Source organism: Enhydra lutris, unplaced genomic scaffold (genome assembly GCF_002288905.1).
Source record: "Enhydra lutris kenyoni isolate GAN:26980312 unplaced genomic scaffold, ASM228890v2 scaffoldscaffold40, whole genome shotgun sequence".
Classification (NCBI taxonomy): Eukaryota; Metazoa; Chordata; class Mammalia; order Carnivora; family Mustelidae; genus Enhydra; species Enhydra lutris.
Genome location: NW_019154124.1, coordinates 6,905,339 through 6,920,069, shown reverse-complemented (window position 1 = coordinate 6,920,069; position 14,731 = coordinate 6,905,339). Strand labels below are relative to the sequence as shown.

General features: G+C 40.5%; 1 protein-coding gene across 1 annotated transcript in view; it reads right to left on the bottom strand.

Moving 5' to 3' along the window:
* Nucleotides 1–9,625, bottom strand: part of LOC111155256 (round spermatid basic protein 1 like) — a 64,842-nt gene extending 55,217 nt beyond the window's left edge. Inside the window, exon 1 of the mRNA XM_022515360.1 lies at nt 8,856–9,625. Coding sequence (XP_022371068.1) covers nt 8,856–9,435 — 580 coding nt within the window. The 5' untranslated portion in view covers nt 9,436–9,625. The remainder of the gene's footprint in view (nt 1–8,855) is intronic.
* Nucleotides 9,626–14,731: the final 5,106 nt, after the last annotated feature.

Genomic DNA, 14,731 nt, shown 5'->3' with positions numbered 1-14,731 from the left:
AATTAAATAATATCTAAAGAAAATGTATACCCTTTCTATAAAAAAAACTAACAAGAGTAGTTACTTAAATATCTAGTGCAAAGAGAACAGATAGAATTAATTTCTTAATAAAAAGTATTTTTTTCTTCAAATCAATTATTGAGTACATGGCAAAGATCATAAAATGATGACTAAAATGATGCGTGCTCTGAAGGAAGTCATATAATCTATTTAATGGGAATTCGTATAGGTATATAGTTAATTTATATTAGTCAACAGAGAACATTAGTAACTAGTAACATTATGTTACTAGTATTATAACCGATAACTATTGTTATATATATATATATAACTATTGTAACTGGACTACTACACTCAATCTTTAACGAAAAGCATTCTGCAAGTAGCTTTCCAAAATTCAAACTGTGATGAATTAAGAATACAAGAAAAGTGTTTACCATAAGATTCTAATCATACCAATGAACGTATTTACTCTGGTACCCAAAATCAAAATAGACTGCCCAATTTTAATCTAAATACAAGAGTAACAAATTATTTTGAATTCTCCATTCCCAAATCTAATTCCTTTTTTATTTAGAAATAGTTTGGCATCATTCTTTAAGCATGAAAAGAATGGGTGACTCAGGCAAAAATCATTAACTGATACTGAAGCCATCGGGTAAAAAACTGCTAGGAAATTGGATATTCACAAATCATCAACACACAGATTACAAACTAAATGTAAACAGAAAAATGAACTAGTGTAATGGGGATTATGGTCACCTCAACTAATTTATTAATGGCACAATCTTATATTATATGCCTCCCAAGGGGATGCAATATGAAGTACACCTATGAAATATTCTTACCAAAACTACTTAATCTGGATTAATCAGGCTTGATCTTGATACCTAATTTCTAGCTATAATAAATACAAAGAATCAAGCTAAATACCACAACACTGATGTAGAAATTACTTAAAAATAAAATCTTTAAGGGTACCCTGGGTGGCTCCATGGTTTAAGCAGCTGCCTCAGGCTCAGGTCAGCATCTCAAGGTCCTGGGATCCAGTCCCATGTTGTTCTTCCTGCTCATCGGGGAGTCTACTTATCTCTATCCCTCTCCCTCTGCCATTCCCACTGCTCAAGCTCGCTCTCTCACACACTCTCTCACAAATAAATAAAACCTTTATGAGAAATAAAATAAAAAATAAATAAATCTTTAAAAAATAAATACCATGATAAAATAAATGTTTAAAAATTATGAGTATAAAAAAAACCTACAAGATAAGAAGGTATGTTGAACTAGTACCTTCCAAAAGTCAATGTCATATAAAGGAAAAAGGGAGCAGGACAGTTCCAGATTAAAAACAGAGGTAAAGGGGCGCCTGGGTGGCTCAGTGGGTTAAAACCTCTGCCTTAGGCTCAGGTCATGATCCCAGGGTCCTGGGATTGAGCCCCACGTCGGGCTCTCTGCTCAGCAGGGAGCCTGCTTCCTCCTCTCTCTCTGCCTGCCTCTCTGCCTACTTGTGATCTCTGTCAAATAAATAAATAAATAATCTTAAAAAAAATAAATAAATTGTATTAAAAAAAAAACCAGAGGTAAAAATTAAAAAAAAAAAAAAAAGAAAGAAAGTATCACTCAAGTAAATGGTATTATAAAAATAGCTAACTAAATAAACACGTAGTGTGTTTGGGATGCAACGGGGGAAATTGGGGGTTATTGGAAGACTAAACACGCACTGGTTATACAATTATTTTCTTAAATGTTTTAGAGTTAATGTAATTATGTGGTTACTTTTAGAAAATGAAGGCTGAAATATTTAAGAATGAAGTATCTGGGACACCTGGGTGGCTCAGTGTTAAGCATCTGTCTTTGGCTCAGGTCATGATCCCGGAGTCCCAGGATCAAGCCCCGCATTGGGCTCCCTGCTCAGTGGGGATCCTGCTTCTCCTTCCTCTCCCACTACCTGCTGCTCACTCCGCTCATGCTCTTTCTCTCTCTGTCAAATAAAATTTAAAAAAAAAAAAAAAAAAAAAAGAGTCAGGTTATCATGAGGTCTATAGTTTACTTTTAAATGACTCATTGCATCTGCCTCTGCCTCTGCCTCTCATGAATTAAAAAAAAAGGGTTGGGGGGCACCTGAGTGCCTCAGTCAGTTAAGTGTCTGCCTTCAGCTCAGGTCATGATCCCAGAGTCCTGGGATCAAGTTCTGCTTCGGCTCTCTGCTCCACGGGGAGCCTACTTCTCCCTCTGCCTCTCTGTTTCTCATGAATTTAAGAAAAAAAAAAAAAAATCTTTCAAATGATTCACTGCATATATAACATAAAATATTAACAGCTGTTGAATCTATATATTCAGGAAATCTATATAAGATCATTGTATTATTCTTTCATCTTTTCTGTATGCTTAAAATTTTTTATAATAAAAAGTTAGGAAAAAAGAAATAACTTGGAAAAGTTTTAAAGTTCATCTTCTCTTTCTTCTTCCTGTTTATCACAGCCTAAAGGGAAAAAATTAAGTTAACTGTAGCATTGTGTAGTTAGGGTCACACTCTTCCAGAGATGGGCTGATCCAAATTCTTTACACATTAGCTATACAATTCTGAGTGAGCTAAGAAAAACTCAAGAGTTTTAATCTAAAAATATTGAGATAATACCATGGCTTATGACAAGCACTCAATAAATGCCTTTTTTTTCTTCCACCAAACCCCCAAATTTTATTTCCTAAGCTGTCGTGGCTGACCGCACCCTGACTTCATAAGTACCTGCTCCAAATAAATGTTACTGAGAGTTTTTTGTCTGCATACTTAGATTTACTTTTCTGATACTAAATAGTTAACCCAACACTTGCGCACAGCTGGTGGCAATGTAAAATGGTGCAACTGCTATGGAAAACAGTTAGGGAAAACAGTATGGCAGTTCCTTAAATTAAATGATTACCATATGATCCAGCAGTTCTATTTCAGGGCATATATCCAAAAGAACTGAAAGCAGGGACTCAAATAGATATCTGTTCACCCATGTTCACAGCAGCATTATTCACAACAGCCAAAAGGTAGAAGAATCCGAGTGTACATCAAGGGATGAATGTACAAACAAAATGTGGTACATACATATAATGCAACATTATTCAGCCTTAAAAAGGAAATTCTGACACATGCTGCAACATGAGAGAGAGGGAGAGTGAATGTGTGTACGTGTGTGTGGGAGGGGTGGGGGTTGATTGTGCCCTCTTGCCTGTTTCAGTACCTCCAATTTCAAAGCCCCTCTAGGGGTACTGCAGAGTAAATAGGATTTTTTGAAACTATCTCTGTAGGGACTTACACTAACCTTCTATTATGCTCGCTTCCCCACCCCCCGCCCCGTTCACTCACCCCGACAGGAATGAGGTATGATCTCCAGCAAAACTGAATCAGAATGGCTCCAAGCTCAGGTGCATCCCACACAGAAAAAGCAAGAAGTGAAATGTTGATGGGGAAACAGGGAAACTAAGTGAAAATTTAGAAACTGAATAGTGAAATTTATAGCTTCCTTCCTCCACCAAGCACTAGAGCCCCACCATCTAAACTCATTACCTCTGCAAATCCCCTCCTCTCCATTATTCCAGTTATACAGACACACAAAAAAATAAAGGATCTTTATCTGAAGAAACTGAAAACCCTCTCAACCCACTACCCAGAGAAAAAAAGTAAAGATAAAATATGGGAGGGGCTACCAGCTGCCCTGTTGATGTGATTCTTGATCTTGGAGTTATAAGTTTGAACACCACGTTGGGTGTAGAGATTACTTAAAAATAAAATCTTTAAAAAAAAAAAAAGGTAAAACATCAGAGTTTATTAGTCACTAAGCCATGCTCATGCATGCCCAGTGAGCTTTCAGTCAGCTTTGAACATTCCTTGAATATGAAGGAACTGCAAAGGATCACAGAGATCTGAAGAAAGTCTCCAACAAGACCAAAATCAACAACAACAAAAAGTTTTAGAAGAACCAAAAACCATACAAGAAATGAAAAAACTATAATTAATATCCTTGAAGAGATAACAGAAGATGCTGCACCCATGAAAAAAGTACAAGATGTTACAATACGGGAACAAAAAACAAAAGTTCATAAAACACTGTTTTAAAAGAGAGCTAAAATTTAAAAACTTTGTCAAAGAAGTGTTGAAATCTTCCAGATTGTGGAAAAAAGACAACTTTTGGAGATCAAATTTCTCAACATCAATACTGGAAGCCAGGCAATATGGGAACACCTCCAAACTTTTGAGGGAAAATGACTTCCAATATAGAAATCTCTCAACAGCCCAACAGTCTAGCATGAGCGTAAAAATAAATTTAAAAAAACTGTTTTTCCAATACACACGATCACAGTAATAATTGGGGAAACCAAAATGAAGGAATAAACCAAAAGAAGGCATAGGGTCCAGAAAAAAGGGACTCAGCAAAAGTGAAAGAAACTCCCAGAATGTCAGCTAAGGGAAGTCCCAAGATGACAACTTTGCAGCAGGCCTAAAGAGAAAACAATCCAGACTAAAGCAGGAAGAAAGACAGCTACAGAAGAGATGACTACAGGAACAAATAGAACTGATAAGTTTATCTGACAGATTTGACCATGTGGAAAATTGTACTGAGAAGCATTTTATGCAGCTGCTGGAGGGTATAGAAAGACTTTGCCAGAAAAAACTAAGCAAATGAAAAAACGAGGCATGAACAACAAAGGTCATACAAGAAAATGAAATCACAGTAAACTATTTCAGCAGTGACAAAGATATGACCATAATGACGAAACCTCTGAGTATGAATATTTTTTTAAAGATTTTTATTATTTATTTTATTTGACAAATAGAAATCACAACTAGGCAGAGAGAGAGAAAGGAGGAAGCAGGCTCCCTGCCGAGCAGAGAGCCCGATGCGGGGCTTGATCCCAGAATCCTGGGATCATGACCTGAGCCGAAGGCAGAGGCTTTAACCCACGGAGCCACCCAGGCACCCCTCTGAGTATGAATTTAACCTAAAATTTTGGAATTAACATTAGAAAGATAGGGAAAAGTCTATTTGAAAAGTCTTCCAATACCTATCCCTTTAAATCACTGACATTTACATAACTTAAATTATTCACTTCTAATAGGCTCTTAACTATACAGAACAAACCAAAGGCTCCCGGTGGGTGGGGGATGGGTTAAATAGGTGATGAGGTTTAAGGAGTGTACTTGTGATGAGCATCTGGTGATAGATGGAACTGTTGAAATCACTGTATGGTACAATGCATCTGAAACGAATATAACACCGTATACTAACTGGAATTAAAATAGAAACAAAAATAATTATTATTCAATTCTAAAAAAGGCCTCTATTTTCATTACAGTTAAATTCTGTAACTACACTTCGAAGGCAAACATTCTGTGAAATGCCCTGGTTTTATCTTGGGATACTTCACAGGATCATCCTAAAGAAAAAAATAAGTTAATAAATGCAAAGCAAAAGCACTAACAAAAATAAGAAGATCTACACAAGTTTTATTGGTTACTGCAATCCTTATGGCACTTTGTTATCTAATAATATGTTTGTTCTGCTGTTTGCCATAACATAATTCTAAATGTCGAACACCTTCAGTACATGTCCACTCTTACCTTCCACATTTACCAATTCAAAAATTTATTCAATCTTACAGAAAAATTGGCTGTGAACTCTTAAGTAGATTACCTCTCTAACCACTAAATCTGGTTATTTTCTCGTTTTAAAATCTAAAAAGTTTTGCACATTTTCTTTTTATAAAAAATAAATTTAATAAAAATTAAAAAAAATAAAAATAAAAATAAAAAAATAAATTTAACTTTTACATGATGACTCAGACTATCATGGAAGTCAGCTACCGCACTATGACTAGATGACCTCACAGGTTTTTGGTGTGTTAAGGCACCAACTCTTATGCTAAAAGGGCTTAGACTGCTATCCTTTTGTAATTCTGTTATCACTCTTAACTTTCAGATCTGTCAATGATCCTTACTCTATCTGGACTGATCCGCTTTTTAATTTATTATGAGGTTAAAAAACAAATCATCACGTTTCTGACTCAAATGACGTTTACTAAATGGCCTGCCAACCCTTTTCATACACAGTTTCATTTATTACAAGTAATTCCTGTTAGGATAGTAGCCAATGTAAAAATTTAGGCAGTTCTCACTAAAGACAAACAAACAAACAAAACACAAAACAAAACAAAACAAAAAATCCTACTACCATACAGGAACTCAACTGGGTAATGGAATTTGGAGCTTGATTTTTTGGATGTCTGTTTGTCTTTTGAGGGAAGGATCTATTTTCTTTGCTTAGGTGTCTTTATAGCTCACTTCCTGTTCTGATTCAGCTTGTTCAATCAGCCAGGGATGGGATAACTTCCATCACTCTGTGCTATCCATGAACTAAGTATCGAACTTCGAGCAACATTAGAAAGAGTTATATATTTAAAACAAAAGACATCCACTGCGTAAGATTTTTTTTTTTTTTTTTAAGTTAAGGCTAAACCCAGGGTGGGGCTCGAACTCACTGACCCGAGATCAAGAGCTGCATGCTCCAGTGACTGAGGCAGCCAGATGCCCCAACCACTCACTAAGATTCTTACATAAAGCCCAGAGAAACAGATTGTATTACAAATTAGAATTTTCCTATTTGTAATTATGCTTATATTGAATTAATGTATATAATTTTCTATTTTAATAACACTGTTGCTGAAGAATTTTCTTAAATGATTAAAACAGAACCTCAATTTAGTTAAACCTGAACTTTAGGAGGTGAATACTTTTTTTTTTTTTAAGATTTTATTTATTTATTTGACAGACAGAGATCACTAGTAGGCAGAGAGGCAGGCAGAAAGGGGGAGAGGGGAGAAGGCTCCCTGCTGAGCAGAGAGGCCGATGTGGGGGCTGGATCCCAGAACCCTGGGATCACGACCTGAGCCGAAGGCAGAGGCTTTAACCCACTGAGCCACCCAGGCGCTCCTAGGAGGAGAATACTTCTTAAAATTTTCACCATTATCATTAAGACAATGAAAAATCCTTCTCTTTGATTTTTAGTTTTTCTTCAGTAAAATAGAAGCATTTCTCTCAAAAAAATGAAAATCTTACAATGGTGTTTGTATCTCGTCACTACTCAAAAAGCCCTACAGAGGTCGTGGAAAAACACGTTCCCCACATCCTAACGTAGAAGCTATCACTCCTCATATTAAGGCTTCGTAAGATAAGCTGCAGCCTTCAAAAGAAGGATTCTAAATGAAATTTTAAAAACTGGAGAAATCTCTCTTGAACAGCCATTTCACATTAAGGGCCATCTTTATGCTCCACATTTTAAGTCAGACTTGTGAAAGAATGCTGATTTCTTTTCAGCTATTCCTACCCTGACAATGTTACACCCCACATTCACTTCCTCATTCAAAGAACTTAGAAGAACAAATACACTGCTTACACATCACAAATAAGACTAATACCAAGCTGCAAACGCACAGACTTTCAAGCACTTTTAACTTTTAAAGGTGAGCATGATGACAAAATAGCTTTAAAATAACTAACCACCTAAAATTCCAGACTAAAAGTAGTGTTAGTTCCATCCTCAAAACCACTTTCCTAGAAGCAAAACTCTAAAACTGAGAGAACTTTACCCTGGGCGGGAGTACCTGGTGGCTATGCTTAGTTGTCCAAGCTTTTCTACCGGCAAACCAGCAGGGAAAAAGTAACCCTGCTAACTATATATTCCTGTGCAGCATTTTAAAAAATTGTAAAAACAGCCATTCTAACTCAAACATATAGAGAATTATTCACAATTTAAGCTACAGTTAGAACAGCAATACTAAAACTCCTTGACATGTCATTTTTCCTCAAAAACAAAAATACTCTCATAATACATTATCAGTGTATATATTAAAGGTCGTCACGTGCTTTAGGCTTTTGATCACATCAATATCTAATTTTCAACTACTCTCCATGTTGTACCACCGTCAGATCAGTGTATCAATAACTAAATAAGTAGGACGATCTATTTTAAATAAATACTTTCTGCAAATTATACAGCTAGCCTACACTTTAAGAGAGAACTGCCTAGCCCTGTCTGAAAAGGACGCTTATGAATTTGCCATTTTCTGATGCTAAAACATTTTGCAGTCACTTGATCTGGCCAAAAAACGTCAACGCTCCTGATTTTATAATTTGCTGCAGGAAAAAAGAATATGGCTGAAAATTCTTTCTGAAGGGTGGTGGTATTCCAAACAGGACCACTCAGAACACTTGAGAATACGAAACGGTGCGGAGGCTGCAGGACGGGTACCTTATGAAATAGCACACACACTTCGGGCCCTGCACTCTACCTCATTTCCCTAATAGGGATGAAAGCTCAGGCCTCTGGTAGCTTCCAGCTGACGCCAAGGTTCTCCACACCCCTTTTTTTTTTTTGACAGGATTTTCTGGTGTTGCAGCCTGTGTCACGAATTCTGTGATCACCTCTAAACCGTCTAATAATGAATCAAGCACCTTTTAGAAGACCAAACCCTTGGCGATCCCATTTCCTCCCATCTCCCTCCGAAGCCCAGCACACCTAGGCGGGTACTCTAGACCATATTCTATAAATCTTACAGCGCATTAACTGGGAGATAGAAACAATATAAAAAATAAGAGTTTCGGCCATTCCCCTCGCTGTAACCGAAATTACAGGCTCCATTTCCTGTCCCCAAGGGGACTGTAAAATCGCCTGCTGAGAACGGGACGCCTCCCGCCCCCTCCAGGCTGGCGCCCGCGGCCCCCGCGCTCCCCCTGCCCCGGCCCCGCTGGCGCGAGGAGGCGGCGGGGACCCGGGGCGCCCTCCCCTCCCCCTCCCAGCTCCGGCACCCACCTCGCGGCAGCGGCTTCACCTCCCCGTTCTCCTCCCGGGCGGCCCCGCCGGCCTCGCCTGCCCCGCCAAGGCCGTGCCTCCTCCTTTCCTTCTCTCGCTTCTCCTTAGGTCGCCGCGGCTTGGCGTTGGCCGAGGAGGCGGCGGCCGGCAGCAAGAGATGGTGAGGCTGAGCGTGCAGCAGCGTAGGAGGGACCAGCAGTTTGCGCGGCACCGGCTGAGACGAGGAAGCGGAGGCTGAGGAAGGGACCGCGGAGCCAGCGGAAAAAGAGAAACTGCTCCGAGCAGAGGACGAGGAGGGGACAGCAGACAGCCCGGGAAAGCTCCAAGACGCGGGGCTGCCATAGCTCTGAGGCGAAGGTGCCGCCAGCGGCTGCAGCTGCCTGCTGTTCCCGCCGCTGCCCCCCTCTCCGTTCAGTCTCCGTGGCGCCTTCTTCTCCTCAGTCCGGACCTTCTTGGCCGACAGAGGACCCGGTGGGTCCCGGAAGGAGGGCTGCAATTTGCCAAACGGTTCTTTCTCCGAGGCGACAGCGGCTGCGGCGGCGGAAGCAGCGCCGTCCACTGGGCTCGGCGGGTCCGCCATTTTGCGCTCCTGTTGTATTTACTCTCCTCCGCTCCCGGGCGCGGGGCAGGGGCGGGCCCTCAGCGAGGGGCGGGGGAGGGGTGGAGCGGCCCGGCCATCGGCAGAGCTCTCTATTGGACGAGCCATGCTGAGGGATCCCTCTGGGAACCAACCAAAGGCGTCAATCTGGAGCCGAAGAGGCGGTATCGCCGAGCGGACCAGTTTTGGAGGTCAAAGCTTCGCCGGGCGCGGTTAGTGGAGGAGCGAGCTCGGAGGGGAGGGTCTTCCACTTGTCGCCTGCGTGAACTCTGGTACCCCGGGAGTGTCCGGAATGAACCCCCAACTCCGGACCCTCAAATCTGCCCCCACCCAGGCGCGCTCATCTGTGGTTCGACTTTTTCATGTATCACCTTCTCTTCCTTTTCTCCCCCCGGGGTCCTTTTGGTCCCTCCCCGTCTCTTCGCGCTCAGAAAGCCGAATTTCGCTGATGCTCAGAGGAGAAAATTTTATGCGGAATTCAGTCCTTCCTTCTGAAAGGCAACAGTCGTTGGACGGGAGGGACTAAAAATCACTTGGTGTCCTGACAAGATTTGTTACTGTTGCTAAGATCGTCAACTCTAATGCTTTAAGGGAGATAACTTCCTGCAAACCCAGAATTTTCGGATTACTTCTAAGCTTGAAGGTAAGACTCCCTGGAGAATTTTTCTTTTAAACTTTAGTGATATACTGTTAAAGATCTTAATTTTATTGCAATTATTATAACTGAGACTTGCTGAGAAAAATCCATTGGCGATATTTATTGATGTTTGAAAAGAAGGATTTTTTAAAGTGTAAAATAGTGGTTAGCGCCCTGAATGTTCGATGTTTTATAAGCGTGCATTTTCATTTCTAGCTTAGAAGATGAGGAATTGAGGAGCGGGGTGGGTTACAGTAACAGGTTGCAACCGAAGCAAGAAGCATGATTTTAATTCAACTCAGGTCTCACATAAGATTAACAAGTCAAAGAGATTGATGTAAAAATAAAAAGTAGTCAAATAAGGAAATGAGCAGTCGGAGAATATTCTAAGTTCTAAAAGGAGTCCTATGTTTCCTGTAACTTTTTGGAAAACAGTTAAAAAGTAACTGTCCCGGGCGCCTGGGTGGCTCAGTGGGTTAAAGCCTCTGCTTTCAGCTCAGGTCATGATCCCAGGATCCTGGGATTGAGCCCCGGGTCGGGCTCTCTGCTCAGCAGGGAGCCTGCTTTCCTTCCTCTCTCTCTGCCTGCCTCTCTGCCTACTTGTGATCTCTGTCTGTCAAATAAATTAAAAAAAAATTTTTTTTTAAAGTAACTGTCCAGGATTACCAATTCTTGTGACCTCAGGATGTTGGAATTTTTTGTTTTCCCTTTTTTGTTTGTTTAGGATACTTTGGAGTCAAAATTTAACAATAGACTTTTTTTTAGATGCCTCAAATTTTTAAAGGAATGAAAGTATTTACCTTTAATACATACCGATGAAAAGTGAAAACTTTGTGGTTGGAATTGACAGTCAGCATGTGTCTTCATGAAAAGTAGCATTGTTGGAAAGGTGGACAGAGGATGGGGCTGGAAATCACTGCCTAGTAACTAGCTTTGTAACCTCAGTCACAGTGTTTCATCTGTCAGAACCTCTGTTTTATTTTAATAAATTCAGTTACATGATCACTAAGGTCTCTTACATGCTCTTAACTTCTGCCATATCCAAGGAGCTTTTCAGAATCACAATGAAACCATTAGAATTAAAATAGCCTCTTAATTGTTGACCTTCCAGATACATAAATGTGTCTCATATACATTAGTATAGTACCTGGAAACTTGCACCATTTATTTTCTCATCTCTCACATAGAAGCCTGGAAAATCCAATTTGGTAAGGCCCCAGCTAAAGTGTACTCTCATCCTCATGAATTTGTTTCTGCTTGCATTATATATAGTCTTTTATACTGTTAAACACCCTTATCAGTCCTAACCCTAAATTTGCAGAGCCTGGGCAAGAGTATGGTTTGGAGGCTCACATACCATGTGTCTAAATATTTAAGTTATAAATCAAGATAACAAACTACTATAAAATTATTAAAAAAAATGTATTTTGGGGCACCTGGCGGGCTCAGTCAGTGGAGCATGTGACTCTTGATCTTGAGGTTGTGAGTTTGAGTTCCACATTGGGTGCGGAGATTACTTAAAAGAAAAAAATTTGGGGGCACCTGGGTGGGTCAGTGGGTTAAGCCTCTGCCTTCAGCTCAGGTCATGGTCTCAGGGTCTTGGGATCCAGCCCCGCATCTGGCTCACTGCTTCCTCCTCTCTCTCTCCCTGCCTCTGCCTATTGATCTCTGTCCAAAAATAAATAAAATCTTAAAAAAATTTAAAAATGTATTCTGCTCTACCACCTTGACTGAAATAATGATCTGGAAGGCCAGGTTTAAATTTATAATTCTCAGACTTTTAGTGTTCTTAGCCAGTCCCTGTTCTCTTCCTATTCCCAGCTTCTTCACCCACCACGCCAGAAGGGACCCTGCATGCACGCACCTACTGTGTCCAAGCTTATGTCCACACCCCTTCTTGCAAATACTGATGTGTAATCAGCAGCTCTCCGCCCTCTGATCTAGGCAGACTTGTCCCCTTGATCTCATAGACTTCTTGCTCTTTGCAATAAGAGGAAGATCCTTCCAGGTCTGAGGGCAATTCCTTTATCCGTTATCAGTGCTTGATGATCTGTTTTCTCTCGAGAGTAATCAGCCATCCCCTTTCAATTAGGTCAATCCTCATGACTTTGAACTAGGAGAGAATTCCCACCACTCTCACCAATTCCTGTTGGCTTCATCTCTGCTACCACGAAAACCATCCACTTTTCTCCATGCCCATTGTTGGCACCCTATTCAAAGTACTATCTCTTCTCCCCAGGATGACTACACTGGCCTTTTTTGTCATTTCTTTATATTCTTGTTTTCTCAAATCTGTTCTCCATTCTACCCAGAATGCTCTTTTTAAACACCTAAATTTGATCGTATCACTTCCCTAGCTTCAGACATGCCAATGATCATATGACTTCCCTTGCTTCAGACATGCCAGTGGCTTTCCTTGCTCTTAGAATAAAGTACAAATCCTTAATATGACCTACTGGACGCATCATGAACTAGTCTCTTCTTCTGTATCAAGGTGAAGGTTCTTTAGTGTCTAGATTGCACTGTGCTATCTTTCAGCGCAAGAATATTTCATATGTTGGGATGCCTGGGTGGCTCAGTGGGTTAAGTGGCTGCCTTCCACTGAGGTCATGATCCCAGCATCCTGGGATCGAGCCCCGCATCAGGCTCCCTGCTCAGGAGAGCACCTGCTTCTCCCTCTCCCTCTGTCTGGTGCTCTGCCTACTTGTGCTCTCCTATCTCTCTGTCAAATAAATAAATAAAATCTTAGAAAAAAAAAAAAAAAAAGAATATTGCATGGATTGTTTCCACTGCCTGGAATGCTTTTCTCTTTACCTGATGCTTATATGATGGTTTGCATAATGGAGGCAGATACCATGAATGCCTCCTATATTTCTAACCCGCATGCCTTAATGGACAGTTATACCATTCACTGCACTAGGAAGCATTGGGGAAGAGTGACAAGTTTGGGCTACTCCTTGACCTTGGACCTGATGAACATGAGGTGCCTATGAGAAATCACATCCTTTGGATCTCAGCTCAAGCCAGGTCTCAGTTGTTTAGAAAAGCCTAACTTTTCTTACCCATCTAGACTAGATTCATATCTTGTCTGTTCCTGCTGTCTTTATCCCCATTTCTTTCGCTTTTGGTTGTTGTTGTCAACTCACTGATAATCTCTGCCTTTCCATTCCCTTTTCAATAAGGATAGCTCTTTTGGAAACATACTACTGTATATGCTGCTTCTCGATCTTGTTTGAAACTCTGAGGACAGTCTGTACATTTGAAAGTTGTTCTCACTAAGCTGGGGATCATTTCCCCAATTCTACATCACTGAATTTCAAGTTATTATTACTCTTTCAATATCATGCCAAAAGCCCTCCCTTCTATCAGATTTTTGTAGTATGGCTGTGCCATCCTCCACCGACTTCCTGGTGATTTTGCCACACTTAATGAAGACTTTGATACTTTTTTCATGTTCATCCCCTCTACTCTTCAGCCAACATTTTAACCTCAGTGTCCATGCTAATGAGCTTTGCAATATTCTTGCCTTTGTTTCTTCTTGGAGTTGAATTTCCATTTCAGTCACAAATTGCAGTGGACCTTCCTTGATCCTTTTCATTGCCCTTCCATCTCTGAAACCCTAAACTACAATGTTTTAATATTCAGGGTCCTTACTCCTCTATACCGTGCCCTTGTCCTTTGATCTAAGGAGAACTCCAGACGCTAGATCTTTCTTTTTCACCTAATTATGATTGCCAAATAAAATATAGGACTCCCAGTTAAATTTGAATATCATATAAACAATGAATAAATTTTTAGTATGAGTCCCGTACAGTATTTGAGACATATTTATACTAAAATATCTATTTACATTTATATATTTATGTATATAAATATATATATTCTTTGTTTATCTGAAATTCAAATTTAGGTGCCCTCGGGTGGCTCAGTTGGTTAAGCATCTGCCTTCAGCTCAGGTCGTGATCCTTGGGGTCCTGGGATCAAGCCCTGGGTGGGGGTCCTGGGATCAAGCCCTGGGTGGGGCTCCCTGCTCAGCAGGGAGCCTGCTTCTCCCTTTCCCTCTGTCCCTTCCCCCCTCCCTGCCCCCACTTTGTGCTTTCTCTCTCAAATAAATAAAATCTTTAAAAAAAAAAAAAAGAAAGAAAGAAAGAAAGAAATTCAAATTTAACCGGGTGTCCTTTCTTAATTTTCTCAACATATCTGACAGCCCTACACTAATCTATCCTTTCTGTACTTTCTTCACTATCAGACCTAGAGCCTATAGTATGTAACTGGTACCAAATACTTGCTAGTGCCACAGTTCCTCACACTGTAATTTTCTTCACCTCTATGCTCCTGGTAACCCCTCTACCTGCTCTTCGTATCCAGGCTCCTGAGCATTGCTGCCTTTTTTCCATTTAAGTGTTGGTGATTCTTAGGTGTATGTCACTGCTCTTGATCTCACTTTGCACACTTCTGTGTGATATTATGCATCACAGTGTCTTCTGATAGCTCCTAAATGCTGACTCTTCCCACATTCCCTCTTGCCTTAACCTTGCACCTGATTACTGACTCTTTTCCAGATGCCAGGTGGATGTAACCACAAGCACCTCAGTTCATGCTACCCATGCCCATCCTCCCATGTGTCATCTGCTACATCCC